This window comes from Lethenteron reissneri, chromosome 55 (genome assembly GCF_015708825.2).
Source record: "Lethenteron reissneri isolate LAM-NWPU_2019-01 chromosome 55, ASM1570882v1, whole genome shotgun sequence".
Classification (NCBI taxonomy): domain Eukaryota; kingdom Metazoa; phylum Chordata; class Hyperoartia; order Petromyzontiformes; family Petromyzontidae; genus Lethenteron; species Lethenteron reissneri.
This window is the reverse complement of record NC_083833.1, coordinates 4458213-4472228: the sequence shown is the minus strand read 5'-3', so window position 1 is coordinate 4472228 and position 14016 is coordinate 4458213. Positions and strand designations below refer to the sequence as shown.

Sequence of the window (14016 nt, the reverse complement as noted above, 5' to 3'; positions counted from 1 at the left end):
CACAAAGCTGTCAACTGATCACCATCTGGTGGTAACTTGGATCCGACGCTTGGGGTACGGACCAGAGAGACGTGGAAGGCCCAAACGAATAGTATGGGTTTTTTGGGAACGTTTGGCAGAAGACCCAGTGCAGAAAGATTTTAACTTCGACCTCAGGGAAAATGTATCCTACACTCCGGGAGAGGTCACGGGCATTGAGTCAGAATGGATGATGTTCAGGACCTCGATTGTTGATGCAGCTGCGAAAAGCTGTGGCCTAAAGGAAATTAGTGCCTGTCCTGCCGGCAACCCTAGGACCCACTGTGGTGAGGGAAGCTGTCAAGTTGAAGGAGGCTTTCCGAGTTATGCTCGGAAAAAGTCTCCCGACTCGATTGAGAGGTACCAGCTTGCCAAGAGGGCGGCAGCGGTAGCCATCACGAATCGAATGCCCTGGCATGGAAGGAGCTTGGAGAGGGACTACCGAGCAACCTCAAAGATGTTCTGGCAAACCATCGGATGCCTTAGGAGTGGTTGACAGGACGTGGCCAGGCTGTTCTCAGTAAGGGTGGCGTAACATTGAACTCAACTAAGCAGATAGTCGAGAGGTGGAAGGAACACTTTGAGGAGCTCCTCAACCCTGTGGACATGCACTTCTCTCAAGAGGCAGCCCTGGAAACAGCTGGGGGTTGGATCCATCAAGGCTGCGTAAGTCGCTGTGGCTGTCGAGGCCCTTTGTAGCGGCAAGCTGCTGGGGTGGAAGATATTCGCTCAGAGTTGTTGAAAGCGCTCGAGAGTGTAGGAGTGTCATGGTTAACGCGCTTTTTCAATGTTGCATGGAAGGCGGGTACAATAACTCTGGATTGGGAAACTGGTCCCCATTCTAAAAAAAAGGGACCAGAGGGTGTGCTCCAACTACATATCACACTCCTCAGAGTCCTAGGTAAAGCCTATGCCAGAGTGCTGGAGAGGCTGCGCCCGGTCGAGCCTCAGATTTAGGAGGAACAATGCGGATTCCTTCAGGGTGGTGGAACAATAAACCAGCTCTTTTCGCTCACACAGATTTTGAGGGGTCATAGGAGTATGCTTCTCCAGTCAACCTCTGCTTTGTATGCTTGGGGAAGGCATATGACCGTGTTCTCTGGAATGTCTTGTGGGAGGTGCTGCGGGAGTATGATGTACCGGTGCCGCTTTTGTGTGCAATTTGGTCCCTCTATTCCCTGAGTGAGAGCTGTGCCCGTATTCTTGGTGTTAAATCAAAGTCGTTCACTCTGGATGTTGGACTCCGCCAAGGGTGCGTCTTGTCCCCATGAATAGGATATCAAGGGACAGCCAAGGTATGGAGAGTATCCAGTATGGGGGCACGGAGGTGGCATTGCTGCTCTTTGCAGATGACATTGTCCTCTTTGCCTCGTCTGTCTGTGATGTCCAGCGTGCACTTGGACAGTTTGATGCCGAGTGTGAACCGGCTGGGATGAGGATCAGCACCTCCAAATTTGAGGTCATAGTTCACTCCCAGGAGATGGTTCACTCCCAGAGTATTCTCTCCAGTAAAGGGGGGAACAGCTGCCCTTAGTGGAGTAGCTAATTACCTCGGGGTCTCTTTCGAGAGTGATGGTAATTGGGAGTGGGAGATCGGTCTGCCGGTTGGTGCGGCATCTCCAATGAGGCAGCCGCTGTACTGTTCCGTGTTAGGGAAGAGGGAGCTGAGTTCTCGAACAAAGCTCTCAGTTTACAGGTTGATCTACATTTCCACCCTCACCTATGGTCATGAGCTTTGGGTAATGACTGAAATGATGAGATCTCGGGTACAAGGGGTCGAAATGAGGTTTCTCTGCAGGGTTGCCGGGCTCACTCTCCGTTATTGGGTGTGGAGCTCTGTAATCCGGGAGAGCCTCAGAGTTGAGCCGCTGCTCCTCCGGATCTAGAGGAGCCAGTTGAGGTGGTTCGGGCACCTTGTAAGGATGCCCCCCAATAGACTCCCCCTGAAACTCTACTGGGCACGTCCCACTCGGCGACGACCCCGGGCCAAGGCCCAGGACACGCTGGCGGGAATGTCGCTTGGCTGGACAGGAAACACCTGGGAATTCCACAGGAAAAGCTGGAGTCTGTTGCCAGGGTGAAGGGAGGTCTGCACCGCCCTACTCAACATGCTGCCGCCGCAACCCTCACCATGACAGGCGGATTGAGAAACGAACAAACAAACTATTCCTCATGTAAAACTTACCCAAGATCACATTTAAACCTCAAAGTTGCTCCCTCAATGTAACTACTTCCGATCGTCTGTCCATGGCCAGGCGTACCTGGGTGTCCACAGTATCCTGGCAGAAAACAAATAATAGTTAGTTTAACTATCGATATGGTTTGTACTGCATTGAATCACATTAAAAAACACACACGGGTCGTAAAAACTGGTTATTTACAGCTGTTGTGAGACTGTCTGGAGCGCTAGGGTAGACATTGCAGAATATATCCAAGTGCCTAATTAAATAAGTGTCTTCAAAAGGTATAGCAATTTTGTCAACCTACTGCTGGATGAGGGCCTTTTTATTGCCTGTAGAGGTCATGAGGGTTATTTTCCCATCCTTCACTGGTGTTTGTTGTCAGCCCAGGTATTGTACAATTGCAATTCATGTAAAATACTTTAACTGTTTAATGAGGGTAGGACATTTTGGATGGTTATATTGCAACGGTGCATATGATCACATTTGATTTTATTGTTGTACAGTATCAAACGTTCTCACAAAGACATTATAAACCATGATTTTGAATACATCAATCCAGGTCAAATGCATGTACTGTACTTACGTCGGCATGAAAATGTTTTTTGTTTCCATACTGGAGATGGATCCCAATTACTAGTTGGTAAACAATGCACTTTAAAGGCATCAGAGGATGTTTTTGAGATATCTCTATATCCCTCAGCGCATTTAAACTCCACGTAATCGTACAGGAAGAACCTTTTCCCAGTAGGAAATCCCAGCACATATTCGAGTCTTGTATCTTGATAATTGTTCGTAGGAAAAAGTGGACATAGCTCTGCCAACAAACACATTCATAAAACGAGTACAGAACCGTTTAGAAAACACCTCGTATTTGTCAGACAGCTCTGCCCTAGAATGAGGACCCAACCTGTAGAACAGAAATATTTTCAATAGAGTTGGTAATTTAGTTTTAATGTGTATTTTGGTGCATTCTTCAAGTAATATCGGTGTGGCTGTTCCAACAAGGGGTGTCCGCATACAAACAGGAAATAAAGTTGCGTGATTTAGTGATCCTTTGGTTGCGCAACCGATGGCTCACACGTGAATCCACAATCAGGAGCGTCCTAGAACAGCAATCAGCCAGTGGGTAATGACCAATTTATATGATTACTAATGTCCCGTATTTGACGTCCTTCACACACATATCTTACATACATAAGATATATACATACACATATCACTTGCATATATGCTCACACATAAACAATTTCGTTATTAACGCAAGACAAAAGTTACAATTTATAAATGAAAATGTAAAAAAATACTTACTCTCACACTTGAAGGTGTTCAACAACGGGAACCAGTCAGCTTTGTTTTCATATAGTGTGCATGTAGTGGATAACATATCTCGTCTTTTATCTGCAAAACCTGTTTTGCAAGTAAACTGCAACTGGTTACCCAGGACGAAGAATTCTCTTTCGTATCCCTCGTTAGAATTAGCATTTGGTATTGTTTTTTCTTTGCAAACAGCTGTTCGGCAAGAAAATAGCACAAGCAAACATAATTGTCAATATGTACAATTATGTGCGATTATGTGGGTACCAACAACATATTTTTCAGGTTTGCAGATTATATGCAACATTTTTTTGTTCACTTTTTTACCCAGGAAATTTCATTTTATAGATCATCATTCATGCTAATTGCATCTCACAACGCTGTACATAGGTATATCCATACCCACATTAAAGGCTAAATCATCTTCATAACAATTATTGAATAAAGGAAAACCCTCAGAAAATATTAACTAATAAACAAATGAAGAAATAGTATAAAAATAAAAGGTATAAAAAAACAAGTTTCACAACTGAGGTATTGAAAATTGTGTATGGCACAGATCCTCACACCAGCAAGAGCAATCAATCTACCAAGTGACATCCGAGAGCACAACCCCAACTTCTCAAACAAGCCATGAAAGCTTCAAAGTGCCAAAAAGTGATGACTAACTTAGACCAATCGGTCAAATGTCCAAAATGTGATTTTATATTCATCATCATATGCCCTACCGAATAAAAAGGCCTTTAGTTCTGATTTGATAATATGATGGAGTTGATTTGAGGGTATTCCATATTGCAGGGGCTGCGCATGAGAAAACTCGTCCAGCGATGGTTTTAAGTTTTATTTTTGAGGTGGAGAGCAGATCTATAAAAGATTAACGGACAACCCGGGGAGGGGAATAAACTAAAATCAGAAGGGGGAAAAAAGGCAGGCAATCTTAAAGATGATTCTGAACTGAATAGGTAGCCAGTGAAGGGATAGCAAAATGGGGGAAATATGATGACCCTTATAGGTATCAGTACTCTTGCAGCTGCGTATTGAACATATCGGACCACGTTGGAGAGACAAAGGAACACCAAATAACAGAGAATTGCAGTCGTCTTAGCTTGGAAGTTACAAATACAGCCGTATGGGAGAGTGGTGCAAATGCGAGTTATTTTTGTGGAGAAGTAAGTAAGTGGTCTTGCACGTTAAGGAGAACGTGAGAAGAAAATGAGAGGTTAAAGGAATTTCAGTAACTTTCCATGTCGTTTTTCAGCATTGAGATGTTTGGTTCACATCAGTTATACATTGTATATTTTATGAGCTATGCAACATGTATGTACAGTATGTATGTACGTTGAACTTATTTTGCATCGTACGTAGCCTACCGTCCTAATCGGAGGTAATGCTGTATTGGTTGGTGTATTTATGTTATGTACTTGTGTGTGCTACATTTGTTGGTAGAGTGGGAAGCACATCTGCTAGTCATCTCAGTCAATTATCCCATGACACCTGCATCTGCACAGATAGGCTTCTACAGCCCACGTGGCCTCAAATTGCTCCTCGCCAACCACCTCCGTGTAAATCTACAAAACGTCTCGGTTTCAGAAAGGCTATTTCTGGTTTCCCAAAGAATTGGCAAAAATCTGGACTTTGTCCCGGTTTTAAAGTCTCTGATCTCACGCTGGATTCATAGATGCAGGCAAATGGGAACAACACCGCACCTCAAGCAGTGGGTGTGGTGGGTAGAATAATGGGTGGGGTCTATGAGAAGTAAAGAGGGGCCAACGTCACAAAACTTTGCACGTGCAATGATATTAGTACTGTATTGTCAAGAACCCCAACTCGAAAGAGATCTGAATGTGTGGCCATATTATTGTTCTGACCACCAGCTCAAAATACTAAATAGTGGGGCAGGTCCTGAAAGCGTGGCTGTACTTGAAATCTCTATTGAGTTGGTGGTCTAGACAAGGCTGACAGCATTGTACTGTACAGTATATGGAATGTGGTGGTCGCATGACATGCGTGCAGGGCACGATGAGAGTCATGCTTTCCTACTGTTCCCGAGCAGCACTCCCATTGTGTGCAGTTTTTTTCTGTTTCCAGCCTTTAACACATTTTTCTGTTTCAATGTGGGTTCTTATCATTTACAGGAAGAGTTAGATTTAATTAGAGACTGATCTATGCCATTGTGATGTGGAATTTCCACCATTGGTTCAACGCCATGAACAATGCTCATTTTCGAATAGCGACAATGAATGGCTTTCTGTAAAAAAATATGTAAATATATAAGTGTAGGATTTTTTATAACAGGTTGGGACTGACGAAGGAGATTAGAAACTCGGATAAGTGTTCATAACGAAAACGGTACTTACGCTCACAAATTGGAGGTTCGGACCACAACTTTGATTGTAAACATGTAATGGTTGGTGATCCCTTCAAGTCGTAATGTCCTTCGCATTGATACACAAGTTTATCATTCATGATATATTCTGTTTTAACGTCTTCCACTGCATAACCATTTTTAACGGGAGGAGGTCTTGGGCACTTTATGTCTGTTGGAATATGAAGTTGCACACATGTAATATTAACTTTAACACGTGGGGTTTGGTGACCAATATCATCCATAATACAGGTTTTTTTGGGTTAGATTACGTAAATATATACATTTGTCATTAAACCTACCACCACCCGACACATGCAATTAGTAAGGTGTGTCATGTAAACAGAACATGCCAAGTCGTCTCTAGTACAGCTGTTCTGCCTCACGGCAAGCGTCTTGCCTCACGGCAGATGTTGGGCGTATGTACACAGGAATTTCCTGTTTTTGATGCCAAGTTTGGTCACGTGACCAGGAAGTTGCGATTTAAGATTGCCGCTCAACCACGCGGGCGTCGGCCATTACACACATAATTCAAGATGGCGGCACACATCGCGTCCCAGTGAAGCCAGCCGCAATTATCCATTTTGGGACTTTAAGAAGCATTGTCTGTAAGTTCGTTTATGTTCTTATAATATTGGCAATGCTGTTAGAATGTTAGAATGACCGTTATAATGATGTAAATGCTTTTATAATGCTGTTAAAATGTTACGATAAATACGAGGCCTAGTTAACAACGAAGCCTGCAACTTTCCTTATTGTGAATGTTACTTGTAATTTAATAAGTCGAGTTAAACTTGTACCCAAGTAACTTTATTGCGATCTGGAGAGCAAGGATGACAAAATGTCTCATTCATAGTGCAGTGTTATGTGTAGTACTGTACATCTGGGGTGCAGTGTGATGATAACACAGTGTGCCTTTATGTAACACAGTAGCTTATGCTCTTGTATAGCTATTCAGTGGAATATGAATTCAGTGGTAATGTAGGTGCCTGGTCCATCCAGGATATATTGTTGAGAAACATGTTATCTAAGACAATGTTATGATGCTGTGGTGTTCATTCATTGTGTTGGTGTTTCTGGATATTAACAGATGCTGTATCTGTGCTGTTTTCTCACCAGTTTTACCTCGTTAATTTCAATAAATGACGTTTGGAGTCGGACGTTCATCCTGGCTCTGAGGGTTTATTGGACGCGAGGTTAACTACTCAGCTATCGGTGCAACGCAGTGCACAGCGAGGCCGAGACAACAACACACCGGTGTGTTAGAGAGCCAAACTATAACATTTACAATCTGAGTACGAAGTTTCACCAGTAATTACAACTAGCTTCATCAGGCGACAGCCAGATTTGTGGAAAAGTCCACCTGTTTTTTCCTTAAATAGAGGCGTAGATGTGATGACAATACTTGTGTTCACCACCAAGTGCTAAGTCATGTTTTGCAGAGGGGTCAAATACTTTTTTCCCTCATTAAAATGCAAATAAATTTATAACATTTTTGACATGCGTTTTTCTGGATTTTGTTGTTGTTATTCTGTCTCACACTGTACAAATAAACCTACCATTAAAATTATAGACTGATTATTTCTTTGTCAGTGGGCAAACGTACAAAATTAGCAGGGGATCAAATACTTTTTTCCCTCACTGTATACTGCATATACTGTATTACTCTATTAGGCGATTATTGGGTGTTTGTGTATAGTTTTTTTGCTCAAATTCTAATGCCTGAGTCCCATGGTAAATGTTGAGGGGGATTTTGAAATGCAAGGTTCGGTGTGGTTCCAACTCACTGGTTGGTTCCTGTCCATTGTTGCACAGGTCATGTCTTTCTACATGGATCGGGAATGAATTTCTGTTACTTTCCGCCAAGTTGCGTTGCTTTCTCGGCTCGGTCGGTGCAGCCACATGCTGAAAGGCGAGTCTCAGAGACGATGTATACGGATACGGATGTGAGGTGTGTTGTTGTGGCCATTGGTTGGCGTACCTGTTCGGCGTCGGATCAATTCAGTGGGAGGATCCTAATTCCAATTGTATGTGTTGTGATGGTGTGAAATTGCGATTGTGCGGGGGATGATTGCCTTGGGTTGTGGCTCTGCCGTCAGTGGTATGGAGCATTTAAATTGGGAAGCTGACATGCTGCCAGTGTTTGGAATTGTAATACTGGCTTTCGCCTATCTTGGGGCACAGATCCTGACCAGGATGGCCCTGTGAGTGTTGTGTGTCTAACACGAGAGTTGTGGTCCCGTCATGTTATGGCGGATGGCTTGACCTGACAGCCCGGAGATCGAGACACTCCATGGCGTGCCTAGCCTAGTGGGCTGTGCGCTCACATGGCTCGGTGAGTTGTGGTCCCGTCATGCTACGGCTGATGGCTTGACCTGACGGCCCGGAGGTTGAGACCCACCATAGTGCGTCTGGAGCTGTAGGCTCACCCTGACGGCCCGGAGATTGAGACACTCCGAGGCGCATTGAAACAGTGGGCTGGAGATTCGTGGTGTTCGGGCATTGTTGTCCAGTTGCATGGAGACTGTATCCCTCCGTTGTTAGGGTGCATGTTGTGCAGTAAGTGAACGATGGCCGTTCTTGGCTTGGTCGGTACGGCTATAGGCTGCGGTGTGGGTCTCGGAGGGAGACTCGGTTAAGGTTCCCCTAAAACGGCCGATGCGTGTGCGTCGCAAAGGCGGGGAGTGATACATGGTGGCATGAGATGCCCGGGGTGGCCTTCAAGGGAGGGTTGCTATGTTGTGCGAGCGCGGGAAACCACGCGTGCGGCCGCCATTTTGAGCGAAGCACCGGAAACCATGGGGATGCGGTTCGCGTGTGCGACCGCCATTTCGGGCAATTTTCACGCTGAACTATTTTCTTTAACTAAAATGCGGATCCTGGGGGCATCCCTGAAGCGTTACTTCTTCGATACATGACATCTCGACCCAGGATGTCGGATGACGTCCTAATTGGGGGTGTGTGAGTGCGTGAGCGCTAGGCAGTTCTTCCGTCTTCGCTCTATCACCACCTAGCGGATGGAATGGTGGCTGGGGGTTGGGGAACCCTGCCACCCCTGTTGTGTGGGTGAAGGTGTACATACAGTGGTACCCCAGAGATCGAACTTAATTCGTTCCAGACGGCCAGTCCAACACCGATTATTTGAACACCGATTTGTTCGGGTTCTGGTGCGTTGCATCTCCGAGGTTCTACTGTATTTGGTTTCATCGCCGTGTTGGTTGTGCATCCAACGCGTCTGAATTGTGTATTATTTTTTCTCTTCTCTCGCGCCGGCCAGAATCCCCTCATCTCCACTGCTCAGGGGCCGGGTGACTGTTGTCTGCCGAGCCGGGCCGCACGGGTTGTGATGGCGTGATCGATGCCATGCCTTTGTGTGCGCCTGCAGAAACCCCGCCAGTAATTCCACCAGCTTCGCCTCACCCGGCGGATGGGCCGGCGGACTTGACACCTGCCAGCACACCACCGATTCCGACGTAGCACGGGGGAGCGGGCCGGCGTCACGCAAACGCTTGCGGGGTGTGCGGATACGGTGACGGCCAGTGGGGCCTGTTTCTTCGTTCCCTGCCTTCTTCAGACACGTTCCGGTGTCCCATGTGGGGACCGTCCCCAAAGTTGCCCTGTACCGTGCTGCCCTAGTGTTGGGTTGTGTTCTAGCAGCCGTAATGGTTGCAGTCAGGGTCGGCTGATTTTTTTTTTTTCACGGGGGAAGGGGGGGGTGATGTAGAGTAGTAGTTAATGACGTTACGTCATGCTCACCCTCCGGTGCAGTGACGTCAGAGAGTGACATCATGCATGGCGGACGGGACGGTGATGTCATGTCCCCCTGGGGTATTTAGGTTGGAACCCGTGCCATGAACAAGGTCGTCGTCGAGAGCCGTGAATGTGTGAGGGTGGAAGTCGGGACCCAGGGTAGGGGGGAATTAACACCGGGCTAGGGTAGCCTGTGGGTGTGCTAGGGGCCTCCCAGTACCCCTACCCCTGGGGACAAGTGAAATATTCCTCCATCAGTTACTGGCGTAAGCCTTAATAAATACCTGGCGTAAGCCCCGACAGAACATCTGCCTCCGAGTCATCATTTACACCTCAACAATTGTAACCGATTAATTGCAGCGCTTCTTTAAAATATTTAATTTCACTTCTCAGACTATCACCATCTGACACTTTCTTAGCCCGATGAATCAGCGTAGACCCCGGAGTATCCGAATATTTACACTGGGGGAATCCGATGAGCTATACAGCTCTTTTTCACAGATATCCAGTAGGGGCAGGTCAGAACGTTACAACAACAAACAATAGAAACACACGATAGGAGTGCAAAGTATAGAAAAGGTAAGCAAATAGCTAAAACATCTAATAAAACTGAACTATTTTTATTTTATAAGGCAAAGTCCACTGAGCTATTAGCTTTTTCAAAAATGATCTGGCCACAAATGATAGCTCAACAAAGTGGCTTATCATGTTGAAATTTATAGCTGACAAATTATCTAAATTATCTAATCGCATGTTTCTAAACGTCGAGGGAAACCGGAGTACCCGGAAACACAATCCATGCGACCACGGAGAGAACATGTAAACTCCAAATATACAGATGTCACGGTCAGAATCGAACCCCCATACTCCTGCATACCAGGCTAGGAAAATAACATCACACCACCGTGGCATCCCTTAAATAAAAAAGTAGAAAGTTCAAATTGCATAAGTACTCCAATTCCCAAGCTTGGGAAAGGCACTGAAACAACAGAAAAGAGTCACAGATCATGCCAGGACACAGCTCCTCAATAAAATTGTAAATAAAATTGAACTATCGATACATGGGTCAGGGTCAAAAATACAAATTACATTGGCAAATGCAGCTGTGTCCAGCACTAACCTGCTTCAGAATGTTTTGAAGGAATATTTACGATGTTAAGGGGTAAACAAGGTTGTGATACAACGGCAAAGGTTTGACAAAGGGGTTGATGAATTGATGAAGTATAGCACAGATTTGCCAGAGGATTTTATGGATGGACAGGGGGCAAATATAGATGGGTAAAATCGCATAACAACATCGGCCCCGACTGGCAGATGATACCAGCCTGTCAATCGGCTCGGAAACCAAATGTGTTTACCAATCTAAACTTAAGCACTTGGCTTCCCCTCCACAGCTCACCTTTACAAGCAGGAGCACTGTCGCTCCAGACCCCCTTCTCATTGCATCGTCTAATTTTGTTCCCGATGAGAGAGAACCCTTGGTTGCAGTGGTATGTCACGATCGAATCATAATCCAATTCAGATGGAAAGGAAACTATTCCGTTTTCCACTTCTTCGGGAGTGTCGCATTTTATGGCTGCAAAACAAACATACATACATATTCATTACAACATTTCCCAATCGTACTACGTAACTCCGCTTATCGGTGACCCTGTCACCCGTGACCTATATTACCCACGGCAGCCATAGGGTTGGAAGAAATTCCCCGTATCCGAGGCCCTATTCTTTTTGTGACTCATAACTATCCGTGTTTTTCCCCATCCTGCTCTGTGGAACAGCTTACACTTATCCATGAATGTTTCATGCAGCAAATGAATACATTTTGGAGTAGATTTGCGGTTAATAGGATCCATGATGTTCATCAGCAACATAAGGCAAAGTCTTCTGTCCTGTGCAACTTTCAACATGCATAGGGGGAGAGGTGCAGTGTGATTTTTCACACATCGTTATGATCTCGGCAATTTGGAATCGATTCCTGGCCATGCAAACTAGTGGCAAGTGGTATCTGAACATGTTCTAAGCCTTGTCAATGTTGGGTCTGCCTTAACTAAACACCTTCTGTGCTGTGTGAATTTCAACACCGAGGAGACGAACGTGTGGTGATGGCAAAACCTTCCACTGTGTGACACCACTTTTAGTATATACAAACGACCCTTGCCTCTACATGGTATGAGGATAGAGGGCATCTAAGTCATTGGCCGTAAATGTGTGTGTAGGCATATGTGAGGATAGAATGCCATGTATCTGTAACAATATGGGGGATAGGATTATAGGTGCTCACCAACAGCACTTGCCCTAACAGTCGGTTAAGGCTATACGGGGGATCTTTGTCTTTGGGGTACAATAATTAACAAAGCACTTCTCCATAACTACTGCCTCGGAACTGCCAAGTTCTTTGCCCAAGGGCTGGTCCATGGCTCAAGCTCTATGAATTAAATGTGATGCCACTCCTCCCTGTTCTACTCACAACACCGCACTCCCGTGCCTATGTTTCTGTGCCATAACTAGGGGATGATAATTGAGGTGCTTTTTCCTTGCCTTTCTCATCAATGCTTGTAGGTGACACCATCAATGGATGCAGTTGAATGTCATACTGAGGATGGTTTCCCACATTTTCGAATACTGCACCTTGTAGGTGTTGGCGTGACTATACAGTATTATCAGCTCATGGGGTATGGCAATCCGTGAGGTGGGGCCCCAATATTTGATAAGTCTTGCACGGTCGCACCGAGCCTATATATCGTGCCTCCTCTAGCCTAATTACATTTTGACCCTCACCGTCTCTGCAAAATGCAGCCACTACAGCTCTCCAGTACGTCTTTGCACATTGCACTACATCGCACTACCACACTGGTTTAAATATCTTATTTCTTTAAATACTTTATTTAAATAATATTTTACATTTTAAAAATTCTTGACTGTTGTTTATTTTAAGTTTATTACATTTTTGATTATTTATCTTGTGTTGATCGCCGATTGTTTATTGTTTATTTATGTCTGTTAATTGTGATTAATTTTTTAATAGCTTGGTTGCACCGTGGGACCAAGAGAGAGGACTGTAATTTCATCTGTGTTGTATGTCATGCATGTAACACACTTGACAATAAAGTGACTTTAAGACTTTAAGATAATTGACGCATATCGAACGCAATATCCCAGAAACTGAGTTTTATGTCCAATGTTCGGTTACTCAAGTTACTCTCATTCAAAGCAAATTACGTTTCATTACATTACGTTTGTTTAATTTTTTTAAAACTACTTCCAATACTAAACTGTTGAAAACATATCTCATGATGGTTGTACAGGGGGCCCCAACTCGTAGCTTCATCCACCAGAAGGGCAAAGGCAACTCCTGCCCCCAAGCTAGTTCTGCTACTGCTGCTGCTCATAGGCAGTGCTTCTGCATGAGCTCCCACCTGGTTTTGATGAAGGATGTGAAATTTACTTACGCTCGCACACTGGGACTTCATGGGACCACGTTCCATCGGCTTGGCACGTTCTGTAATCTTGCCTCCCAGCTATGACGTACCTATTAAATGAAAATGAATACATTCATAGACAACCCTAAAATCTACAATTTGAACGGTAAAGCCCAGAGAATTACAACAACCAACCCTGGTCTGTTCCATTACCAAAAACGTATAAAGTAACATTTGAGTCTAAACATATGTAGTGCCATAGATGGGCCACACTTACCAGCAGTGGTGGACAGGGCCCATCTGCAGGTAGCTCGAACCCCCAGGGGAGGGGCCACTGTGCCAGCCCAACAGGGGAGGGGCTGCTGGGGGCTCTAGGATCCTAGACAGCTAAGCCCTCGGCGCCGGGCTCTAGGATCCCAGACAACCCAGACAGCTAAGCCCCTTGGCTCCACCAACGGGGGGCTGTGGGGTATCTGGGAGCCGAGACAACCCCACCCCTCGATGGGCGAGAGGGATAAAAGGGCCGCTCCCTGGCCGATCGGGGCCATTCGCAGCTCAAGACTCAAGACCAGCCAGCTTAGGACCCTGGACCCCCTCGTCCCGCTTGTCCTTGTAAGGGCCGGGACGCTGTGCGGGCCAGTGGTGGGACTCTAGGACTCCCAGCTCTACGCCCTTGTAAGGGCGAGTTCCGAGGAAGCCAGAGTCTAGACCCGCACCTTGGCTGGGTCGGGTCAGGTAGCCTCTCCTAGGGTAATTGTAGCCGGATGACCCCAGAGCGTAGCTAGAATCAGGTAGGCTGTGTACCTAGGCTGTAACAGAGTATCAGGACTGTTGGAGTGTTGTATTGTAATAAAGAAGTTACCTCTACAAGTGTCTCCGGAACGCATTACACATATGCAGTACTGCTGTAAAACGTTGGCGAAGAAGTCCCATTAGTTAATGTGACTCTTGTCTTTCCTTCATTGTC

At 45.6% G+C, this 14016-nt stretch overlaps 1 protein-coding gene across 2 annotated transcripts in view; it reads right to left on the bottom strand.

Moving 5' to 3' along the window:
• LOC133356666 (sushi, von Willebrand factor type A, EGF and pentraxin domain-containing protein 1-like) overlaps positions 1-14016 on the bottom strand; it is a 77348-nt gene that overhangs the window by 58534 nt on the left and 4798 nt on the right. For both annotated transcript variants that reach the window (XM_061574304.1, XM_061574305.1), the window contains exons 5-10: positions 13080-13159; positions 11030-11206; positions 5873-6052; positions 3510-3710; positions 2785-3015; positions 2204-2297 (exon numbers count right to left, since the gene is read on the bottom strand). In XM_061574304.1, coding sequence (XP_061430288.1) covers positions 2204-2297; positions 2785-3015; positions 3510-3710; positions 5873-6052; positions 11030-11206; positions 13080-13159 — 963 coding nt within the window. The remainder of the gene's footprint in view (positions 1-2203; positions 2298-2784; positions 3016-3509; positions 3711-5872; positions 6053-11029; positions 11207-13079; positions 13160-14016) is intronic.